This window comes from Anguilla anguilla, chromosome 5, assembly GCF_013347855.1.
Source record: "Anguilla anguilla isolate fAngAng1 chromosome 5, fAngAng1.pri, whole genome shotgun sequence".
Lineage (NCBI taxonomy): Eukaryota > Metazoa > Chordata > Actinopteri > Anguilliformes > Anguillidae > Anguilla > Anguilla anguilla.
In genome coordinates, this window is record NC_049205.1 from 55,112,254 (window position 1) to 55,137,062 (window position 24,809).

At 43.9% G+C, this 24,809-nt stretch overlaps 1 protein-coding gene across 1 annotated transcript; it reads left to right on the top strand.

Moving 5' to 3' along the window:
• Positions 1–394: 394 nt before the first annotated feature.
• On the top strand, positions 395–15,849 carry vstm2b (V-set and transmembrane domain containing 2B). The gene is made up of 5 exons (XM_035417167.1): positions 395–1,435; positions 2,369–2,556; positions 3,360–3,389; positions 4,432–4,825; positions 14,946–15,849. The coding sequence occupies exons 1-5, from the start codon at positions 1,363–1,365 to the stop codon at positions 15,032–15,034; spliced, it is 774 nt and encodes a 257-aa protein (XP_035273058.1). The 5' UTR covers positions 395–1,362; the 3' UTR covers positions 15,035–15,849.
• Positions 15,850–24,809: the final 8,960 nt, after the last annotated feature.

Below are 24,809 nucleotides of genomic sequence, written 5' to 3' on the forward strand. Positions count from 1 at the left end.
TAACGGAACCTCTGCGAATACGGTTTTAACAAACTTCACAGAGTACATGTGATGATATGGATTACCTGAACATGCACCATGTCGCCGTTAATTACGCATGGACGAGACGGGCAAAAATAAGCTAGGGAAATATTGTCAGGGAAATGATTTGTATTACTGCATGTTGCACATAACGTGCAAAATGTAAAAGTTATGTCATATACAATCTCATATTCGTATTCAAAGTCACGGCACTAATATGTAGTGAATATGGAACATTAGAAGACGTCATCAATACAGTTCTTGCATTATGTTTAGAATATCTGCTTTATCTGTGTATCGTGAGTCAATGCGATGAACACAAGGACGGCTAATGTACACAGGAAAAAAAAATCCCTGATGTGTTTGTTTAGCAATAAATTAAATACTACTGCCCAAAGCAGGGTCGCGGCTGCTTTAAGAGCCGCTTGTTGAATTTGGAGAGGAAAAACAACGTGGACCTTCTTGCTTCATTATATTTTCGGGGTTGTCGTATCGCTTGGACGTCAATGGAATTTCTCCTCCTCGGATGAGCCGCTTGTTGATTTGAAAGACGAAAGGACTGGTTCGGTTCCAGCGCTAGTCTTGCAGCATATAGAGTTGCGCACATTCAGCGCGCGCACACGCAAAATCTCTCTCTCACTCTCTCTTTACCCCCCTCTCTCTCTCTCTCTCTCACACACACACACACACACACACACACAGACATACGCATGCACACACTCACACATACACTGTGCTCGCTGGTTGGGAAATGCCAAAGCGCCTCATCACTGCTGCGTGCTTTGCGCTTGAAGCAGAAGGATCCGAACGCGCCAGCAGAAATTACCGATTTCCTGGTATAGGGTAGAACGAGGGAATCGCTCGTCCACGGCAGATCAAATATTTTTTTTCTGGGAGAAAGACACATACGGGATGATTTGGTGATGGGTGTTGGAGAGGAGTCCGAGAGAGCTTCCCTTGAAGTGGAAAGCAAAAGGTACAGGTTTCTAACAGCCGTCAATAAGTTTCGTTTCGACTTCGGGAAGCACATCGGGAAATAAGGAACCGTAGATGTAAAGGAATAACCCAATCTCCAGAGAACTGCGCGGCTGTGCCCATAGGCTACGCATCTGTGGGCGAGAGGGATTTTGCGCCTGTCACCTTTGGATTATATTTCTGTTTTCCTGCCTACACTACTGCGTTGGGAGTGTTACTTGGATTTTGGAGAGTACTCGCGACATTTTGGAAGAGTAAATCAGACACTTATATCGTCTGCTCACAATGGAAATGCCAATGTGATAAGTATTAGAGGTCAGATGATCATCGTCCCTTGTTCTTTAATCTAACTATCGTATTTATGAGATGGAAAAACGGGGACTCTACGGCGTCCTTTGTTATCTAATGCTAAATGCACCCCTCTTGTTTTATGTAAATGGTAAGTAAACTTATATGTTTGTTGTTGTTTTTTCCATAGTAGCGCTTATTCAAATGAAAACAAAAAAGACAATCTGTAGAGAATAATCTTGCTTTTTGCAGATTTTTTGAAAGAAAAAAGAAACATCTCTCAAAAGGGTACATCTATTTTCTGCAGCTAATAATATTACTGAGTGCTTTCTTATTTGCAGTCGTTGTTTTAAAACAGTTTAAAATTCCGTTTTTGTGTTTGCAGCCGTATTTTTCAACCACACACAGACAGCCAAAAACTAAAAATTGAACCATATATACACATGCAGCATACACGCAGCAATCAAACACACAGACACGCACACACACGTACACACTGACACGCACTCACGCACACGCACACACACACACACACACACTCAATTTGTATGTAAAAATGTGTGCGTGTGTGTGCGTGTGTGTGATTATCACGTACCCGCACCATTATTTACAGCTAAATTCAACAATTGTGCTTTGATAGGGGGAACTAAAATATTATTTGCAATATAAAGGAAAATAATATACTATTAATATATCTTACATATATGTGTAAAAAACTGCTGAATAGGGTCCTAAAATAAAGATAATTAAGCTGTCTGCCAGGTTGTCGGCTAGCCAAAACCACTGCACGTATACGGTTCGCATTGATTTCCACCCTTAAGATTCTGACATTATGTCATGTAGCACTCTTTGAAATTCATGTTATGATCTTGCCTTATATACCTGACTTTCTGAGTGAACCTCAAGACGGAACTGAAAATAATCCTGAAATGTTGAAAAAAAGAGAAAGGCTTTCGTAAAAGTTACACATTTTATTTCCCATAAAATATTATGGGATTTGCTTTCTTTTATGTCAACCCAAAAACTGAAGCCACGTAATGTTGCATTTTAATCTCTTTTCTTTCCATTTTCCTCCTTCCATCAGCCACATTTACAGAAGTGCCAAAAGATGTAAATGTCGGCGAGGGAGAAGATATCGAGATGCCCTGCGCATTTAAGGCCATCGGATCTACACCGTTCTCCCTGGAAATTCAGTGGTGGTATCTTAAGGAAGCAGCGCCCAGAGAACTTGCGCACGAGCTCCAAATTAGCTCCCCTGCGAACAGAGCAAAGGTAAATCTGTTACGCGCGAAGCTGCCACTATCGCAAGTATCCCCGCTTTTTTGAGTCCTCTCTAGAAAATGCTTTGACGGGTTAAAGAAGAAAAAGAAACTGAATATGTGTCAAACTGTAGAGAAGTGATTTTTAATAACTTCAAAGCGAGGACATATAGATCCTCTGTTTTTTTTTTCGAGAAGCGCGGGGGGGGGGGGGGGGTGGTTATTATGCACGTCATGGCACGGGGCTCTTGGTAGGTTCTAAGATGATGGGTAAAAAGCAAAAGATGGTTCCAGTTGATAAAGCCGACATTTCCACGCTGTCGAGGAAATCCCGAAACATACTCAAATTGCCCTGTAGGCTATATTAACACGCACTCAGTTTTAGATGATTTCCAACGATGACAAAATGATGTGAGTTTACATCAAGTCCAGTATTTATTTATTTATTTATTTATATGTATTTACCAAACGGTATAGGTTTATACTATTGCCAAACGGGTGAAAGTATCGCGATTCACAATTAGTCAAGCGCTAGGCCAAATAATATGCCTCTTGCCGTTTTTAAACTGTTACTGTCAACGTTTGTATGCGGCGTCAGTTCTTTTGGTGGCATTGGTAATATGTGCAAAACCAATATTTTGATTGGTATTAAGGAAAGCGTGAAAAATCGTTAATTACCACTTGAATTAAAGTCGATAAACTGGATAAAGTGGTTGTCTGCTGGTGATAATTATTTTTTATTGCTCTCACATAACGAAATTTTAAACTGTAAATGTGGCCGGCTGGGCTTAATGTGTCTAACGTTTCTGGTTTCAGGTTGGCCCCAGGGATGCAACAAAAATAAGTGTAAGTGTTTCTCTTTTTTCCACTCTAAATTCTGCGCTCCATTATAAATACCGTGACTGTTCAAGTGGCTGAAAATATAACACTTTGTTGCGGCTGGTAAATTTCAAACAATACCATATCAAGAAGTTATACTGCGGCAATAGGTGATTTGCGCTGCAGCCGTAGTTGCCAGGAACATAATAATGAGAGAGTGTTCCCGCTGACATAATTGCACACGGTCTCGTTCTGTCAAAGTAAAAATGTTTTCTGTGACGGTGGTAATGACGTCACTGTTGCATATTTATAGACATCTGCACAGGGACACACTTACAAGACTGACTGAGATAAATAAAAATTTAAAAAGAAAACGTCTGTTGAATAGAAATTTCTCCATATTTATTAACTTCATATAAGCTAATGTAGTTCATGGCGTTTAAATATTTTTCAAAGGCGTTATATAATTAGTGACAAACTTTTGTTAAATTACTGAGGACACTTGATGGCATTATGGAATTGTTAGTTGGTAGACCGTCTCTGACATCATAGAATTTCACAAACGTAGTGAAGCATTTCTGCTTTACTATGCCTATTTGTGCCAGTTCCCACTTTTAGTGTAGTGTGAACTGAGGTTTCCGTAGGGTAACTGTTTTGTATTGTTTTGAAATTAATTTTTTGGCAGCTTTTTGATTCCAAGCAACTACTGAAAAAAGACCAGACTACCTCTCCAAGAAATGTACTGATCATTCTTTGTCCAGTGTCCGTGTTCTCACAGAAACTCTATCAATATAACTCAAGCTGGTACAGTCATTTTGTAGACTTGTGCTTGACAGCAGCAAATTCTTAGCTGTTCCAGACACACAGTGTACTGTGGGAATGGCATTAATATTTATTTCATCCTTGGATGAATCCCCTTTCTTACAGACACCAGGTAGACAGCACCGGCTCTGTGTGCAACTAACGCAAGCAGACAGAATGTCCAGATAAATATAGAAGCATCAGTGTGGATTTTTATGTGCTTATGCAGTAATCTTCCACCCTTTCTTCCCCCGTTTCCCTCTCGCAGACGGTGAGGGTGCAGGGCAATGCCATCTCTCACAGGCTCCGCCTCTCCAACGTGCGCAAGGTGGATGAGGGCGTGTACGAGTGCCGGGTGACGGGCAACAACGCCGACGAGACTCAGGAACACAAAGCGCAGGCCATGCTGCGGGTGACCCCGCGCGACGGCATGGTGGCCGAGGAGGCCGTCTCCCACATCCAGAACAGGTGGCCCTCGAGGAACAGCAACGCCCCGTCCGCCGGCCGGGCCACCCCCGCGCCGGGTCAGGGCAAGCCCCGCCCGCCAAATCTGGCCGGTCCCGCCCCCGCAGCCTACACGACGGCGGCTGGCTCTGCAGCAAAGTCCTCGGCTTCACCCCGGCCCGGCAATGCAGCCATCCTCCAGCAGCAGCACGGAGCCGGTGAGTCAAAGGGCCACAGTGACCCCTAGTGGCAGTGCTTGGGAAATAAGGGCCACTGGGTTTTTGTGTGGTATGTCTTCGTGGGTGATTGTTGTTTGCCAGTACTTTTCCGGTGCAGGTTTCAGATTCTCATCTGTGGGTTGTAAAGGCGTGAGAATGTCCATATTTTCCTTTTATTTGAACATGTTCACAAAGACCTACTGGTTGGCCCCAGTAGTGGCCAACCCTGGTCCTGGAGAGCAGATTTTTATTTTGCCTTCAGCTATGACTGACAGCAAAAATCAACACATCTTCCAGCACTGTTGGGCCAGAGCTGACCACCCCTGTTTTATCCAGTCTACCGTTTTTCTTTGTTCCTTTCAAATAAACTCTTTCGGAACTGGCACGGTTTCCTTTCGGCTCTGACTGAAACGGGGACACTCAGATACGTGCTGTCTGATGAATTCCACTGTTGATAATAACAGCGTGATGCCTCATATCCTGTTTTTAGGCAGATGTGAACGTGCACCATACAGCCTAGTACAGAAAGACTGATGAGGGACTCCCAGTTGTGAAAACTGTGCTGTACACAGGGCATTACTAGTAGCTTGTCACAGGGCTCTCTGAACATTAGGATGTTTTCTGTCTTGAGGTCGGCAGTGCTTATGCTTTGACTGGCGCTAGTGATGGCCTCAGTCCCGCGAGGCTTTCGCGTTTCGAGCCGTGACGTATGACGGAGGACCCGATGTTTGCGGCGGGCGACGGGAGTTTTCCGCGCCGCGGCCGTGGCTCGCCGCGGAGGACGCCGCGCGTCGTGAACGAGGGCGCTGCCACGAGCCCCGCCGCGGTCTCGCTACAGGAAATTAGCGCTGGATGAGCTCACGCGTGCGCGCCGTGGCGATCAACGAGGCAAGGCCCAGAATGATTTCATTTCACAGGCTCTGCAGAAATGTTCAATATACCATTCTGCTGAACTCGATCTGTTCCTGCCAATCTGGCAGTGTGCCGTATGTCATCTGGTATGCACGTGTGTGTGTGTGTGTGTGCATGTCTGTGACTGTATGTGCATGCATGTGTGTGTGTATGTGTTTGCTATTCATGATCAAGGTCTGTGTGGCTGCATTCAGGGTAGGGATACTACAGTGTCCTGGTCGTGGACCAATCATCAACTTGGTCTGTGTCTACAGCAGGGGTTAGAGGCATGCCTTACCCAAATGGATCTCATTAAAAAGTACAAATCCAATTAAAAGGACTCGTTGGTCTTGTAGCTCACATCAGATGAGAAAGTGGCAGTTTATTAACTTTGGACATCGGGTTCAATTTCATCCAAGACTAAGCTGAAGCGAAGCTGTCCTTTGGAGCCGCCACTGCTGAAACATTGAACAAAATTGGGGTAAAACCACAGTGAATTGATGAGGCAGAAGCAACACTGGTTCTTCATATGTAGATAAAGGTTCGAGTTTAGGCTACTTTTGATGGTTGGGATTCCCATGTCTCTCATTGATGACCTGATGAGAGGCCCAGATTTCCTTGAAGTGTTTAAACATGCAGATCATTGTTTCAACCTCCTGGAGTATAATGTTTAAAGGCATACTATGCAGATATTTTTAGCCTTGCTGTGGTCTTGTGTTTACAATCCATGAAGTCTCCTCCTCTGTTTTCAAGCCCCCCCTCTCACCCCGAGTGCTCGACTTCAGCCGTCTAGCTACCTAGCGTAGCTAGCTGGATAGCTAGATGTAATGTTACTTATAGGTCCAACAGAAAACTCACGAAGTCTGTGTCACTTTTCATCCCCTTTGAGAATGTCAGCTGTTACCATCAAGGAAAGACAATTCCAAGGCTTTTGTTTTAGAACAGGACCTGTCGGCTTGTTGTTTTGCTTCGCTGTACTTCTGTTTTTCTACCTCCACAACTGCAGTAGCTAGCTACAAACGCTCTGCTAAAACCTTATCCCACCCCACTGGCTCTGTAGCCACGCCCTCCCCTCCCCACTCAGGGAAGATCGTCACGCACAGAAATGTCCCAATCACATTTTAGAAGAAGAAATACAGGCAGAAGAGCACGGATTTGGCAAATGTGCACAAAGGCAGAGACTGGCAGAGCATCATAGATATGACTGAATATGGTTCTTTTATAATATCTTCAAGGTAAAAAAAAATCCTGCATAGTTTGCTTTAATGGGCATAAAATATGCACATTTTATCTGCTGATACCATTGTCTGAAAATGCAAGAATATAAGAATATCTTGTTAATTATATATACAAAAACATGGTTATTCTCCTTTTTGTCTCTGTGCATTTTAAGCAGTACAAACAGCTAAAGCAGAGGTCCCTGTAATAGCCTTGGCTACTCTGCAACAGTGAGTCATTTCCCATCCAAGGTCACTTTACTCTTTGATGTTCTTAACCTTAAAACAGAAATCAAATTAAGTTAATTAAGCTAGGTGTTTTTTTCTTAAACCGTCCTCTCCTTCAGTTATGGAGGTTAAATTTCCGGTCTTGCGCGGCTTATATGCAGGACGGAAAAATAAACACTTGTTGTTTCCCAGTGGCGTAAGAATGCCATTCCTTTTCATCGCATGCGCGGGTTCAGACATTTTGTGTTCAATGCAGTGGGCCATCAAGACAGTGCCGCACAGCAGGTCTCTCGTGCATGCCTGCCAGAATAAATCAAAAACGGTAAGTAGCCAGCTGACATTTTTATATCGACAGAAAGATGCAGAATTTGTCTTGGCTCTTAGCTGAGCCCCTCGCATATTTGTCATCAGATTGCGAGGGGTTAGAAAGCCACCTGGCAAATTTAAAAGATTACCCTTTTTTTCCAGACCCGGTGCAGTGTGAAAAACCCCAACAGCCCCGCGGAATGCTCGCATCTGCCGCCTTCCGCAGTGTCATTTAACTGAGTGGCAGAAACAATTAATATTGAAGAGGAAATGCCACAGGCGAGTGGCAGATAAGGCCGGTCCTCAGCACGCTGTCAGGTGTTTCAAATTGCCTCTCACATTTTTGTAATTCATTAGGTGTTTGGTCACCTTCCCGGAATAAAGCTGCTGTCAGCTGAAATAATGGTTATAACTATATATATATATATATATATATATATATATATATATATATATATATATAGCTGTTTCTGTTGGGAACAGAATGTCTTTTTTTTCTAAGGCAAACACCTCGGAAATGGATGCTGTGTTGTAACTCTGAAATGCATTAGCTTGCTTTCAGTTTGAGAAATGTACGCACCGATAAGTATTATCTTTTAAGTACTGTATACTTCCTCTCCTGTTGATTGCTCGGAAATGAATATTTACAGCTTAATAATGTGCCAGAGGTGCGATTATCTGTCTGAAGTTGATTTAATATCACCTTGAGAAATGTTTTAAATCCTGTTCATATTAGTCTATATATGCTCTAGGCTGCATTATTAATCATTTAACTATCAGATCATGGTGCGAGGTTGAGAGAGATGCTTATTTCTCTCCCTGATGCCTGAAACACAGCAAAATCCAAAACATTTAAAGTAACAATATTGCTGTTCTACTAGATTAGCCATATCAGCTTAACTGCAAGATAAGCCGAAGACCATTGTTGGTCCGTGGGTTTGTTCTTTCTTTAAAGAAAGTATTAAAATAGCACAACCTTTCTCTGTACTGAAAGGAAATATACACTATCCAACTAATATCTGAAATTCAGTCCTTTTATTTTATTGGCAAACGTCCTCTTCTTTATATGAAAATAGAATTACGGAGGAGCGGTCCGCCCTCATAGCTGTGGAAAGTGTCAGTGTACTACAGTAAGCAGGGAGCATTGAAAAAGTTTCTTTAATAGATGCACCATTATCTAATATATAAGTAAAGTGTTGTTCAGTGTTTCGTGTTAGAAAATGTTTCATCGTTAGAATATTTGGAAATAATAATTTTTTTTATTAAATAAAAAGGCTTGAGTGTTATTTCTTGGTAATCAAGCTTTTTTGTTTGTAAACATGTTTCAGCTGGGTAAAATTTGGGCGCTGTGTTGGCAGGGGTGCTCGTGTTAGGTTGGGGTAGGGGATTGGAAGACAGGGTTGGCATGTGGGCGGGAAGCCAATCAGCCATAATGGAATGTTCAGACCCACAATGCACTGCATAGGCTCCTACCTCAGCTGACCTTGGCATCAATGACTTGTGGGTATTTACTCTGGCTTGTCTCCCCCTAAAGAGGCATTTGTCTCCATCTCTTACCATGTGCAACAGTGTTTGATGTGTGTGTGTGTGTGTGTGTGTGTGTGTGTGCATAAGCCTGTGTGTATGTGCATGAGCAAGAAATCTTAACGTGTATATGCATTTGCATTTGCAAGTGTATGACTGTGTGTCCATTGGTTTCTTTGAAAGTGTGATTGTGTGTATAGTTTGTGTGAGATAACATTTGAGTTTTTGTACCAAATATGTCTGTTTGAATAAGCGTGTGCTCACAGATCTTTGTGTGTGCGTGTTTGGGTGTATGTGCTTATTTGCAATGTATTTGTCTTTTTGCTCAGCCTACGTCTCAGAGTAATGAAGACTCACTTCCTGCCCAGTGTCCCGTCTTCACGATCCCCTCTTAAATCATGCCCCCATCCTGCTGCTCAGGAGCTCCTCTTGGAGTTCATAAATCATCCCACATTACTTGAGCGCTCAAATATGTCGTCTCCCGTATACCTCATGGCAACATCACAGGGATAAAGAAGAACCGGGCGAAACTTGTTGCTAGCATGATAATGATGTATGTGTTCCGCCCATAGCCTTTGTAGTCCATATACGTATAGTGAAAGTTCCAGGCCTCTACCAGGGTGACTGGAAAAATTCCTAATTGAGAAAGGGAGGGAGGCCAGGAAGGCCGCATCTTGTTCACAAAAAGCTACGCGCGAGCCGCAAAACAGCGGCTGCGAGCCGCTAGCGTGCTAGCTGAGCTAATGGCGGCGGGCTCGCCATGCGCCTCTGGTTCCGGAGCGTGATTTAGGCTTTTCATACGCCGCTCTCCGCCTCTCACGCAGCTCGTGGGTGCTTTCCCGCCCACCGCTCCGCCGGAGCCATCAGGCTGGGAAACTTTTCCTCCCCGCAAATTAGGTCCAGCTCCCCCCCCCTGGCCCCCCCCCCCCCCCCCCCCCCCCCCCCCCCCAACCGGAGGCCTACAGGGAGGAGGAGAACGACAGAGTCCCCCCCCTTCTCAGTCCTCCGCTTTATAACAAATTCAGAGAAAAAAAGAGGCAGGCTTTTTACAGAGCGCAAATCAATAAGTCTTTCAGGAAACGCTGGAAAATCGCAATGAGCGCGGTGGTACCATTTCAGAAAGCGTATTATATTCTCAAACATAACTGCAGTGTCATCACGACAACTGCAGTAGAGTGATATAATGCATGTAATTTAAAACCATGCACATAAGAACATGGGCGTCGGTTATATAAAATGTAACATTTCATAAAGTGCGGGCGTCGGTTATCATAAAATGTTACATTTTAGTGCAGCCTATAATATAGGTGATACTTAGGCTTTCAAAAGGGGAAATTATTCATGTAAACTGCAGTATATGTTTTATGCTCTTATTTCTGGGTAGGGAAAGTGAGGATTAATTAGAATGTGTTTAAAATGACAATTTCTGAATCCAGCAGTTTTAGCAGCTAACATCCTTGTTTTAATGTTTGGCACTCAGAATACAGAACAAGTGGCATCGACAGTTAAATCACAAGAATGTATCAACACCAAAGTTCAAAAACCAACAGACAGCACACCCACACCCATGCACACACACACATTTACACCTCTAATGGCTGCCCCCCCCCAGTGCCTGCTCTCTGTGTCTTACCTTTAGGCTGCTCTGCCCCATCCCAATGAAATTTCCTAGGGCCCAGAACAGGCCAGATGGGGCATTTGAGGTCTGACAACTGTTATGGCATTGGCACGGGATGGACAGGAGTGTGGCGCTTGTCCACCAAATGCACTTAAGGGGCATTCTTTTCCAAAGTGCATCGCACGCTCTTTCCTTCTCACCCCCAGCCTTTAATCTGTTCCCCCACTTTCATCTGCTTCTTCGTCCTTTCCTGCTTTCTCTTTCTTTTGCCCTTCCCTCTTCATCCTTAGCAGCAAAGCCCGACCGTTGCTGTGATTCATCGAGAGGGATGGAGGTTATTATCTTTGCTCGGTCCTCTCCCTGCCCAGGCCCAAAGTCTTTCTCCCCGCTTCACAACGGCATCAAACATTCTGGCAGTATCCCCTGATACAGCAGGGGTTTGGCTCCACCATCAACACAAGCATTTTCAGGTTTATTTATTTAAATGTTTTGTGGGCACCCATGCGCTACATGGCTTATCCAGTCATATCCAGTTATCCAGCTGGCCGTATTCCTACTGAATAGATTCAAGTTAAGGGCTTTGATCGAGGTTGCAGTCCAGGCACAGCATAAGAGATTTGGACCTGCTCCACCAGGCTATGAAGTCCATGATTTTTCCGGGGAAGTGGGGTAAAAAAAATCCAAATATGATGGCTTACATTTCGGACTGCGTCCGTAGCTACTTAAAACTGGCCGCTGACCATTCCGAACCACATCGTCTGAGCCTGGAAACAGACTGATCCACCAGTTGAAGATCCATACCAACCTCACATGTACATCATTTCACTTTAGACCTAGGAATATGAACAAGCATTGTACTTTCACCTTCTGCTTTTCCCTCTGCATCAGGTTTCTAGAGGTTTCGTGCAGTGCAGAAGCACATGGCGTGCGCACGCTGTTGCCATTTACCTTGCAATGGCCACATCAATATTTCATTATATTTTTACACGAGCTGGGCAGTGATCCATCATTTTATTTTCCCCGCTGCCTCATTTTCCGTGACTGCAGGACGTGGTTTTTGAGCAGGTCAGAGCTCCAGTCCATTAATTTCCTTCTTCCCCCGTTTTAACAGACACAACTTCTGGACGTTCCTGTCACATTATGATCTTCTTCCTGCTGTGGGGAGATGTCCTGTTTGTTTGCTTTCCCCTAGTACCCAAAATAAGATAAAACGTCCTATTTGGGAACAGTGTAATCAGTCAGGAGCTCACTGCAGTGGACCCTGCAGGAGTGGAAAGGGGATCTCCCCCCCCCCCTTTTTTTTTTGGTATTTAATTTCAGCCCTCCATGTCGCTCAAATGGGCAACAGGCAATTTTACTCGCTGCCAATCTCAGTCATCGCAGTCTCGTTCGATTAATTATGCATGTCTGGGGAGTCCAGGCTCTCTGCGCTAATGTGAGGCCCTTCCAGCACAGGGACTACAGATCAAACCGGTGATATGGGGAGATGGAGAGACGGAGGGAGGGAGGCTTGGAGGGAGGAAGAGAGGAAGTGAGCTGACATGCTGAGTTCAAAGCAAGGGACACAGCATGGTGCAGTGGCTGGGACCCTGGCCTGGACACGTGACCCCCTGGGGGCGGTGAAGTTTCACCCTGCTGGGCCACACTCACTCTGGTGCATTTAGAAATAGAAAAAAACACTCAAACTTGCAATCCTGGAGCTGGGACTATGTGTGTAGGTCTGCGTGTTCAGCGTGCTGAGCTTCTTTCTCTTTTGCTCTAACACTTGGACAAGGTCCTGAACAGTAAGTGATGTTCAGGAGCTGGGGTAATGGCCCTGTATCTAGCCAGCTGAACGAAGCGCTGAGCGTTGCGTGCATGCCCTGAGCTACTGGACCCCAGCCTACACGCGTGCCAGAGACTGCACCACCCTGTCCAGGCACGCCATATACTGCAGTCTGTCTCCACAGCTGTGTGGAAGGGGGAGAGCCGCACGGGTATATTTTCCCATGCGACTATAATAGTTTTTTATTTATTTGTATTTTTTTTTCATCAGCAGGTTACCAATGAGTCAGCCTTTGTGCTCTCAAATAGCTTCAAAGAGACATGCGTTGTAAATCTCTGAGCTCTTTCCATCACTGGAAAATCCAAACGAGACACTCTAAAAGGATGGAGAATCTTTCTTGATTCCCTCTATTATAGAACAAGGATGTAAATGTTTTCAAAAGGTAGAGACCGATGGCGGATGGTTCAACCTCAGTGTGCTGTCAGTCAGCTGGTTCATGGTAATCCTCAACCTATTCTCAACTGGTCAAGAGCAGTTCGCGGTCTCTGGAGCAATGCACTGTTACCCCTGGGGTTTAATATTATTTGGCTTAATGTGAGAGGTGTAAATTAGCCCTGTAAAAAGCTGTTGTGATTGCCCTTTAATGTTATTACAAATTAACAGTGACACCGCACTAAGACGCTTGTGTTTTTCTGTGGCTGTTCTGCTGCATTCATACAGAAGAGACATAGACAATGGCTATTGATTTGCTAAACATTTCGTGGGCATGCAGTCCGTATTATTTGCTTTATTTGTCTTCATTTTGTTTATTCTGTATTAGATGTTGGCACAGTGAGGTCTTAACAAGGTGTTTAGAGGTCAGTCGAACAGAGAAGGATACAATTAAATAAAAAAGGTAATTTAAGAAACAACCTCTGGAGGAAAGAAATTTGTCACTTAAGTAGCTCATGAAGGAAAGCGTAGTATTGTATCTCGTCAGCACGTTGGCCACGTCAAGACATTTGTGATTCGAAAGAAATAATGAAGAAAGGAAGGAAATACTGTAGCTAAAATAAATATTCAGGGACTTAGCCATGGACCATAAATTATCTTTATTTAGTGATCGTGTTACTCACTGTCCCTCAAATTGTGGCAATTCATGTCATATTCGGGCTCGGAATATCAAACGTTCTTTGCTCTCTGTCCAGAGGAATGTCAGCCTTTCTACCTGAGTGTGGATATTGAATTCGGGGCAGATTTCTGGTATCTTAAGGGAGCAGAATGCCCTAGCCTCCTTGTATTTTTCACATTCTGTCATTTTGTCAGGAAGATTAGCTCTTAGCTCCGTCTGCAGTTCTTTGTAGGGCAGGGCGCGCACTCGCTCACCTTCTCTCACCGCGTCCGTGTCGGGGGCGTTAGGAAAGCAGGCCTTCCTGTGCGAGGGGCCCAGCCGCTGTCACGTTGAATGCGGTTTAATGGCCGCGGCCCTCTGTGCCCCTCTCTTTCCGAGCCGCTCCGAGCCAGTTCCTCCCCACACACCTTTTCCGCCGACTGGGAAGATCAGAGATGACGGGGGGGGGGGGTTTATTTATTTATTTTTGGAACGTGCGCTCCTTCGACGGGCGGGGAAGCAGACGGCGTCTTCGCCGCGTCGTTCTCAGAGTCGCTCGGGCTCAAGCACTGGTCACGCAGCGATGGCCGCTTCACTCCGTCGCTCTCCGAGACGCTCAAGCTGCGGGTCGTTTGCTGAACGTAGGCCGTTCTTCATAAATTAATTTGGTTTTTCTTTTTGTTTTTTTGTTTTTTTGTGAGATAGGGAGCTGGTGCCATCTGGCACTGGATTTTGTTGGTGTCTTTTATCATTTGTTAATGTGTTTTACTTCAGTGCTTTGTTAGTCACCAATGTGGAAAAAAAGCTCACGGAGATTTTTGCTCGAATGGTCTATTTGCATGGGAGAGATGCAAGGGAGCACATGAAAAATGTAATCCACACAGCACAAGTCCAGCACTCTAATTTACTGTGGTGATTTATCGGACAAAGTATGAGTAAGCTGCCTTTTAGGACCAGGAATTTGGGAAGAGCAAAAACCCAAGAAGCATTAATTTTACAAGAGACAGCCTTGCTGTAATATCCAACCATTTACTTACCCTGTTAGATATAAGAATTGTTGTTGTTCAAAGTGATGCTTGTGGAATGGATATATGCATATATGCATAATGTACAAAATATACCACACAGGACATTTCAGCTTTTTTAGATGTCTGCACTGGGTAATAGAAGCTATCATTCTAAAAAAAAAGAAGAAAAAAAGCTATTATCCTGTAAAACCTTATTTTAAAAGTGGGAGACTATTCAATGAAAGGTGCTTCAAGCAGGAATAGAGATAAGTGGTGCACAGAACTGTGTTTTTTTTTATTTTCATTATATAAGCCTTACCTTTCTCCATTTTAAATTCAAGAAAGTACAGTATACATGTATTATTATCATCATTATTATTATTATTATTGTTGTTGTTGTTGTTGAATTTGGTTAGGAGTCCCATCTTTTCTGAATATATTATTCTTTTCTTTTCCCTTTATATCACTAACCAGGTTCTGGAGCCATCATCACCACTGACCCTCTCCTGTGCATCTTCCTATTGGTTCTGCACAGGCTCCTCCCCTTCCTGTTCACCCACTGAAAGACTCCAACCAATCATCGCCCTGCTATATTTCCACTCAATGTACCAAACAACAAAGGGAATAGTATATACCCATATGGCACACCACCATGGACGTTGACAGTGAAGGACTTTTGGGAAGAGCCCGCAGTCTTCTGAACGGAACTTTAACAGAAGACTCGCGTCTCAGCGGGATGTAAATGGATTGCATAAGAAGCATGAAAAAAATCTAAATAAATAAGGGAGTATATGTGAAAACGAGCTTCACCACTTTTGTTATGCACACACAGTCAACGGCCACAAAAAAAAAGGATGCATCAGTCAAGTTTCCAAATACTAGAGTCTGCCCTGCAATGTGCATGGCTGTCATTAATTTATTTCCTGGTACGTTTTTAATTTTGTCAATATTTTCATCATATTTTGTTTTGCAGGCACTGTGTAGGTTCCATTTTTTATTTTTTAGTTTTCCTTTTTTTTTTTGCATGAGTCGGTGATCGGTTAGATATCGTTTTTCATTTCAAACACATCAAAGATGAGGCTCTGTCATGTTCAATCCTGGAGCAGGGACTATGTGTAGGTCTGTGTGTTCAGCTTCCTGTGTTTCTTTCCCTTTTATTTTAAAACATGTTATTGATGTAAACAACTATGTCCTTCTTCTATATTTTGATTAAATAAGGCACACCTTATCATAGTTGTTGTTAGTCACCCTTAATAATGTTTATTTTTATTAAAGATATGGTGATCAAGGTACGACATTCATTTATAAAAAGTATTGGTATGTTGCCTACACTACGTGAAATAAAAGTTGTTTTTTTAAATAAACATAATTCTCCCAAGTGTTTTACTGAAACTTTATTGTTCTGCTGTAATCATGCAGGCAAAAATGCCTATTCATTAAGTTTTAAGGGTATGGGTCAATAATTTGGGTCTGTTTTTATAGCAATCTTGGCCAGTGTGCCTGTACAAAAGCTATGAAAACACAGGCTGGAATCTAGACCCAACCATATGTACCCTGAATCCTATTTTGTTAAAGCCTATAGTCTGCCATGTACACGGATTTCACAAGATTTCTGCTTCGGAACACAGACATTATAATGTTTCAGTATACCTGTGTCTCATTGGCATATACTTAAGCATAAATTGCCCACTACGGCAGGTTCTTCCTGCTTTTTTGCTTGGAAAAGTGGTATCACATGATTTGCACACGCTCAGTGAGGCACTTAGTGATGACTTAATCATCTGCAAGAAGCACTGCTTTAAAAAAACATAAATAAATAAAAATTTGGGGTCTGGGGTATGTATTTTCATAAACTTTTTTTGATGAATTCAGCTAACTCTATTTAATTACACACACAATTCCTATTTCAATATAAAAGGTAGCACAGCATTTGTAATCAGCTTTGCATAAATCCAAGCCAGTAGGCATGTGCTACTGTCTTGATAATTAAAAAAAAAAATAACCTGCCCACCTCCAAAAATAGTTCCAGGTTGGTCGAAGTACATGGAAACACTGGCTGCGCATGCAGAAGGCTAGCCTAAGCCAAAGCGCTCAGAGCCACTTAAAAAGCAATGCCTGAATGCTGCTTTACCGCATGAGGAGCCTCACAGCCACACTGGGCATGCAGAGCTGAGATCCAGGGTGTCCACTAAAACAAGCTCAGACCGAGCGGAAGAAAACTCTGCACACAGGCATGCCCAAATAAATCAGGTGCAGTCCTCTCCCTCCGTCCAGTCCATTAATCAAATGTGCATCCCGACAGATGGCTGCACCAAATAGCTCCTCGGGCCTCCTTATGATACCTCCATAAACCTGAATGAGCTAATATTCAGTGTACATATATTTGGCCAGTCTCCGTTGGAGCGTCTTAGTGTCCAGGCATTGTTAGCCAGTGTGTATTGTCCAGCAACAAGTTAACATATGCAGAGAAATATGCTTTGGAAATATAACATGGAGCTGGAGGGGTCATTCTGAAACATTCTAAAGCAAGATTTTGTGGATCCGGAAGTGTCACCCCTGGCTTTTCACGTTGGGATGCATTGTACCAAAAAATAATAATAAAACACCAGAGAGCAGCATATACTTTTTTCCGTACTTCTGATTGTATATTTTACATTAGTTCAAAGTGCTGGATACGCTGGAAACATATTATATTCTCCCCCCAAATGTCCCAGAGTGTACTTTCTATCTACCCAATTTCACATATCTTTCATTTCTCTGAACTTGATATTCATGCCCTGAACATCCCAGTAGCCATCCTTCATATGTTTTTTGGGATTCAATCTGTTGGGGATTTATAGACTGATGGAGAGCTGAATCTTTTTTTTTTAAATGTGTATTATGACTGCAAATGTGATACAGCCAATCATTACAAAGCATCGCAGACCCTGGAAATTACAATTCAGCCCTCAGCCTTCAAATGGCCACACTCCATTAAGCCTATTTCAGCCATAATGTTTCACCTGGCTCCGAGCATGAATTAATTAATATTTTACGAGCACGTTTGTGTGTTTTCCTCTGTTCCACGTTGTCCCAGAATGCTCTAGGTGAGCCAGGTTTCCTGATAAATGCTGTGAGCACGTCTTGCCTTGCCGTTCGGTCCTCTGAAGGCGGTCGTTATTCTGACGAATCACGCAGGTGGACAGTGACACACGCCTGGCCATTGGAGGAATGTTTCGGGAGGCAGAGCAGCAGCTTGTTTGCATAATGCATGGCTTGGCCCTGCGCGAGAGCTAGCGATAAAGCGGCGAATCATTATTCGCGCCTGTCTCTTTAATTCCTCACCGCGGCTCCTCGGAGGTTGCAAATGGGGTCGCATTAAACCCAGCAAAAACAAAAGCGGGGTGATGGCAGAATGGAATTATTGTTTTTTAAGAGAATTACTCCAGAGAGAGAGAGAGAGAGAGAGAGAGACATCAGTTTCTTATGGAAATGCAGGTGTTGTTCAAGAGCCTGATTTGTCTCATAGGGTCTGGCTCGTACTGGCACAGACGTGTGGCTTGAAGCAGCTGAAGGCATAATTACAAGCCTTGGAAAAGGTTCAGGTCCTTTTTTTTTTTGATGAACTCTTCTTTTTATTACATTTCCCAATGAAAAGAGAGAGAGAGGAGAAACCACACAGCACCAGCACAACACTAAGGCAAATCACATCACAGTGCTGTAGTACAATTAGGAAATACATCCCACCTGCATGCCAAATATATGCGGGAAAATAAAAAGGTGGCAAAATAAATGAGCATTCATATGTAAATATTGCCGTTCTGAGTCATTTTATCCGTTTATCAACAGAAATATTCCATCCTAGACTGTAAGTGAAGGAAGCCTAATGCAGGTATTCTGCAGATTTCTTAAGCAGGGTAATATCAGCATATATGCCCGACACTGTCTCATACATAGCTGGACTAATCCATCTACATATAGATTTTAGTTAGTTTTTTATGTCTTTTGGGGGTCATATAAAACGAATGTAGAAATAGCACTTGTTTAATTATAATGTAAAACATTGTTTGTTGTCTGGCCAAATCAAACCTGATTGTGGCGTCGAAAACGGCTTGTGCCTGAACTGAGCTCTCATGAATTTTGGGCAGAATTTCTAACCTCAAAGGCAGCGAGCCTGTCATGTTCACGGTCACAGTTTAAAGTCCTACATCACAGCATGTACAGTACATGAAGGCCTGAGAGGTCAGTCGGTGACAAGCATGAAAAAAAAGATCACTGGGGGGCTTAGGGTCCTGTCCCGCACCAGCTGTGCGTGAAACACGGCTTGTTCATCTCGCCCGGACTTGGCCTGCGCACTGCACTGTTAGGGTGAAACGGCAAATGGACTCAAGTCGTGCATGGTCCCTGCGAGGCAGAGATCTATGTGATTCAGGGCAGCAGGTCTTTCCATGCAGTGACTGCGCAGTTCAGCGACCGCAGCGGGGTTAGTCTGCACACATGGAGCCTAACACAGTGTTAGTCTACACGCATGCGATGGAACTGTTTTAAAAATGTATGCCGAAGCAGTTAGAGTCCCATAAGGCGCAATATCCACGGCATCACGGAGGGGGATAAGGAGATTAAAGGATGAATCACTGTTATTAGATTCTCCTTAGCTTGATATGGCAACCGAGGGAATCTGCAATATTCACAGTGCATTCATCCCATCAGCTGAACCCTGTTCTCCGACTCTCATGTCATATGAAGTGAGACGTTAAAATGTAATTATGAATTCATGTAGAAGGTGATCTCTTTAAAAAAAATCATTTTATTATCTATTTCCTATGATGAAAAAGTAGAATACATACACAAGAGGACATTTGAAAATACACTACTGTGGATTAAGATAATCCAATTACCATAACACTATGGCTGTCCACACATGATTTTTTTCCCCCCCTATGTTAAAGACAATCTGACGCTGAACTCAAACAATACAAACTCAAACGAGGTGGGATCCAGATAGATTGTGGATTGTGTTGATGATAGAGCAGTGCTTGCATCTGCTACTCAATCCCTCATGTGAATGTTCGTTGTGAAAGAAGATAATCTCTGTGATGTATAGGCTAAACATTGTCACATTGAAAACAGACAAATAAACATCTTGGTGTGTGGACAGGAATATTAAACAGACGTGTGTCCAATCTGTGATTTATCTGCTTCCGAAGAGCATTTATTAAAAACCTGAACTGCCAGAACAGTGAAGGACTCAGAGGTCACACCAGGAGCCTGATTATATGTGTTATAGCAAAGGGTACAGCAGCCGTTATGGCTGACCATGACTCACAGCTGTGTGACCTTTGACCTCCCCCTGCTGTCATTGTCGGGACTGATAATGCCATTTCCAATCTGTCCGTTTCAGATAAAGCGCAAACCAAACAAGCATCATCGGCAGCCGCAGCGGCGGGAACAGGATGTAAACAGGGCAATCGCTCTGCCCAGTCGCCCGCGGCGACGTCCTTGACTGCGGATGATTGGAGGCGGCCGTGCCTCGGTGAAATTTGCACAGGGGTATCTCTGCGAGCCACGCGCGGGCGGCACGGGGCCAGGTTCCGCCGGCGTTTTTTAAAACCGCGTCCCCCGCCCGTCCGTCAGCGTCAGAGCCGGCAGAGCCGACCGGGAAAGGGGAGACGCGGACGGCGGCATCGTCCCGCATTTCTTTTGACCGGCGGCTGGCGGGTCGACCCCAGGAGAATTCCGGAACCAAAGCAGAGCCGGGCACAGAGGGATCTGTCGGAGGCAGGCGTACACTGCCAAAGCCGGCACCGCCGTCGCATCCAGCCGTATCGCTCGAAGAGCGTGACTGACAGGGGCGACAGGAACCTGTCACAAGTCCCAGCAAGCTTGCCGCCACTAATGTCACTAATGTTTGAGGCTTTAACTTTAGACTGGATTCAGTGTCAATGGATTCAGATTCAGATTCAGTTTGAGGCGTACCTGCAAAACAAAAGAATTGAAAATTACGTTCGCAAGCGCATCCTCTCTTGAAATTATTTTGAACATTTCAAGCAAACTGCAGCATCAAAAAACAAGAGATACAAAGCCTTTCATCTGGCCCATAGGGCAACAGATAAAAAGAATATTCAGGCAAAGCCACCCTTCAAAAATACGCACTAAGAAATGTTTCAAAAGATTTCTTAGTATGTGCCACCAGCCTTAAAGACTATGCTCAGCATTTAAGACAACAGGATGTGTTTTATAATGCTTATGGCCATAATGAAAACAGGATTATCAGTTCTTCATTGAAGTTTCATTTTTTCAACACATCCCTCCTCTCCGTATTTATGTGCATAGGTCACTCCAATCAATGCTGGCCATAATGCATTGTTATTAATTTCTCAGAGCAAGCCAAGGGAAACTCTCTGAAGCTCAACCTATCATTTCACACTGCACTGAGCTGCTGGAGATTACAGCCCTCCTTCTCAGAATAGACAGGGGCCTTAAGAGAAGCTCATTATATGAAGGTCATTTTCATGGAAAGCTGCTGGGAATTTCCCATTATGATCACTGCTTTGGAGTTCTGGTCTTTTTCTTTCTTTTGTTCATTCTTTCTTTCTCACGCTGTTTTCCTTCGTGGATTTTACACACTGTTGCCATAATATGGAAAATCATGTTTGTAGACATAATGCTTACATTTTCTATTTATCTGTCTCTTGTTCTAAGGTTTTGTAAATTCTTAAATTCTTAATAAAAATAAGTTCTATCTCTCTCCGTCCACACACTCACAGACCACACACACACACACACACACTCACACACAGTGTCTCTGTGTGTCTTCCTCTGGTTATTGTCTTTCAATATGCAAAAAGAACATCTCTTTCAGTGATATGCCAAAATATCATTTGTTCACATATCTTGTCATGGAAAATTATCTGTTTTCCTTCTACCAAAGGCAAAGGGAACATTCTTACTTACTCTCCTCTCTTATAAGGCAGGAAAGGTTTTTTAAATGAACTTTAAATTAATTAATTAATTAAATTTGACCAAATTCACTTTGTAAAGAAAATCCTGAGGAAGCAATGCAATGCTAGATTAAACCTAACGCATGTTAGTTTTAACCCAGATTAAGTGTAGTACTAAAATCAAAAATTATAAGTACACCAGCCATTACACGAGAATAAAAAAAAGAAGCTCATCTGTCACTTCTCATACTAGGGACCATACGTTACGTGTAAAACAACGCGGAGCTGAGAGGGTCGCAAAGAAAATATTTACGATTATGCTCCTCTGAGAAGTTGGTCTTTCGGCGAGCGGGCAGAGCGCGGCCGGGCAGCGTCAGCTGCATTTGTGCGGCTGCAGCGATCGGAGCGTCCTTCCACCGCGCAGCCCTCCGCCTGCGGCGCTCCCGCGTTCGTTCTGCCGCGCTGCCTTCCGTGAGGCTCGCACGCACGCTGAGGGATGTTTCTGACAGCTGAGGGAGAATCGGCGTTGAGGGAGTTTGGCCGACGCCCACCGGTCGTTTCTCCTCGTGGCGCATCTGTTCTTTTTCCCTCTGGCGCCCGCCATCGTTAACAACCGACCTTTCGTCCGTTTGCCAACCTGCACGGGACAAACGACCCAAGGTCCTCACTTGAGCCTGCCCCTTGATGGCTTGAGCCGGGATGGTTCCGATCTATTCAGGCCTACCCATTTCCCAGAACCCAAAGGAACCATGCAGTTCTCAGAACCGATCCAGCCCGAAGGAACCCAATATTTTTGGCAGTCTGAGGTGAGTAAAGATCCTTCCTTCTCCCTGATTTATTGTATCACCGTTATTTCATATTTTAGCATAAGTAATTTTTTTTACTTTCCAGAAATTGATTAAATTTCCTGTTATTTGTACTTTAAACACGCTCCCTAATCTGGAGGTGGGTATATTGACGCGCCTCAAACTATCTGTGTTGTCTGTTACCTCCACAACTGTCACCAAGGGAAAGTTTGATAAATGAGAATTGATATTAACATTTGTTTGTCTCCTTTGTTGAGAGTCATTAATCTTCAGTTGGATCAAATTATTTTTCAAATTATTGAACAAGGAATAAAAAAAGAGTTTGCGTCCTCTAAACAACCTTGTACAGGGAAATTGTGTAGAGCGATTCCACCACTGGTTCAATTTATTTTAAATTCCACTCCACAAAACCTCTCTGATGCTTTTTTCCCTCTGCGCATATGGTTTTCTCTGTCCTGCTGACTTTGCATGCTGCAGCTCTTCCTTGATTTTTTAAAATCCCCTGAAGAAAACAAAATGTTGGCTGCACATTGTGTAGCCTATCGTCAGGCTACAAACAAAACAATGTCCAGAGATTTAGAGGAACAGCAACAAATAATTCCGGGAGATTAAGTTTGCTGACCATGAAATGTGACACGAAGCATCTCATTTTCTGAAAATATTCTGTTCTCAGTATTAAAATGGAATACTAAATTTCCCCTTAATATTCAGTTTCAAGACCTAACTGAGGCCCACAGAGGATGAATAGCCTCAAATTATAAGCGAATCAGCCATTTTATCTGCAGGGTACAGAAGTTTGCAATGCGTCTTAATGTACATTGCCAGCTAAGGTAATATCCAGCCAATAAAGTTCTTTTATGGCCTTTTTTAATGTCACAGAACTTCACAGTAAGAGGCAGTTATTATGTTAACTGTCTGTGCATGTGTGCATTGTATTCAGTGTAAGAGTAATGCATGCATATTTTATCTATGCATTGCATGCATCTGTATTGGTGTGGGTGTGCGTGCATGTACTTGTGTGCATAACTGTTCCTGTAATGTGTGTGTGTGGAGGGAGAGAGAGAGAGAGAGAGAGAGAGGGTGGTTTTAGGCCTTAGGCTGCATTCAGACCAGATCAGGCAATGCGGCACCTTCCCGCAGGGTTGTGCGGAGGTGTGGGCGTGTCACTACATGGCCCGTTTGTGTGACATCATGTTGTGAACTTTAACCCCATGGTAATTTAAACAAGGCTATTCTTCCCGTGGGCGTCTTCCACTCTGATCGCCGGCTTACGTGATTGGCCACCGCAGCGTGACATCGGGTTGCGTTACGGCAAAAGTTGATTCTGGTTCCACTCCTTCCCGCACGGCCGCTGCGTTTTTTTTTTGCACCCCACGCGGTCCCCACTGCCGCAGCCTAAACGCACTACCCCCATTCAAATGAATGGGAGGACTGCCGTTTTTGCCGCATTGCCTGATGCGCTTGTTGTACGTCGCTCTGGATAAGAGCGTCTGCTAAATGCCTCTAATGTAATGTAATAATGATCCGGTCTGAATTCAGCCTTAGACCAAATGCATCCAGTGATCTTGACACAACATTGATTTGAGTGTGCGGAGTTAGGTTTCTCTACTTTAATTTCCCAACCTTTCAAACATCATCAGCGATTTTCCACGATGTCTACCAATCCTCTTCGAGAGAGCCGCTCCCCGCCGCCACGGAAATGGAGGGCAGGTTTCGGAATGTTGCTCTCGCCCCCGAAGGCCGCTTAACAAAAAGCGGCGAGGCCAGGCCGGTGAATTCCAGCATTGCCTCGAGTGCCCTTTTCATTAGTAACTCCTTCGTGGCGGCTCTTCGGAAAACAAATTGGCCTGATTAGCCGAGAAAAGGCACTTCCTGAGATGGCACCACTTGATTCTGAATGCTTTGTCGAGAAGGGGGTGGGGGGGGGGATGTACTTACCGGTGGAAATGGTGGACCCGGTAGCCCGTTTCCCAAATCGAATGAAGATGGGGGATAATTCTGTTTTCCCCTCTTAACGAGCGTGCGGGGGCCCTCGACGGGCGCCGCCGTTTTTTTAATGTGGAGAGCGGCGAACGCGGGGCATCGCGGCCCCGCTGGAAAGGCTTTTAAAGAGATGAGCGCGTTTCAGAGAGAGAGAGAGAGAGAGAGAGAGAGAGTGCCCGCAGCAATGCCAATTAACAAACTTTCAACCCACGCTTCCATGGAGTGGCCAAACGGAGGGTTACTCCGGGCCAGCGGTATGTCTGCGGTTCCTCTGGGTAGGAAAAACAACAGAATGTTCAGCAGTGCCTGAAAAGAAAAGTGAATTAATGCGCAGTCGGATGCTAGGGCTCCTGTAGTGGCTGGATGGCAATGCTATAGAAAAACCAAGAACAAAGAGTTAACGTATAAACGGGTATTTTATATATAACAGTGGATGCAAAAGTTCACCAGAAAGAGAGAGTAAAAGCAACATAATGTGTTGCGAGTGTTGCATCACATCAAATATATAACTGCTATGTTTGTGACACAAAGGAAGAGGATTATAATAAGTTGTCATGTTTTGATAGCTATGTCAATTTCAGCATTTAATCCTTCCGCATGAGTAGAATTTTGTTGGGGCGAATCTTGTG

Excerpts from the sequence above, each read along its gene's own strand:
- vstm2b (XM_035417167.1), top strand. The coding sequence starts at position 1,363 with ATGGAAAAACGGGGACTCTACGGCGTCCTTTGTTATCTAATGCTAAAT. Across the intron at positions 1,436-2,368 it reads CCTCTTGTTTTATGTAAATG|CCACATTTACAGAAGTGCCA; the intron begins GTAAGTAAACTT and ends TCCTTCCATCAG. Across the intron at positions 3,390-4,431 it reads GGGATGCAACAAAAATAAGT|ACGGTGAGGGTGCAGGGCAA; the intron begins GTAAGTGTTTCT and ends TCCCTCTCGCAG.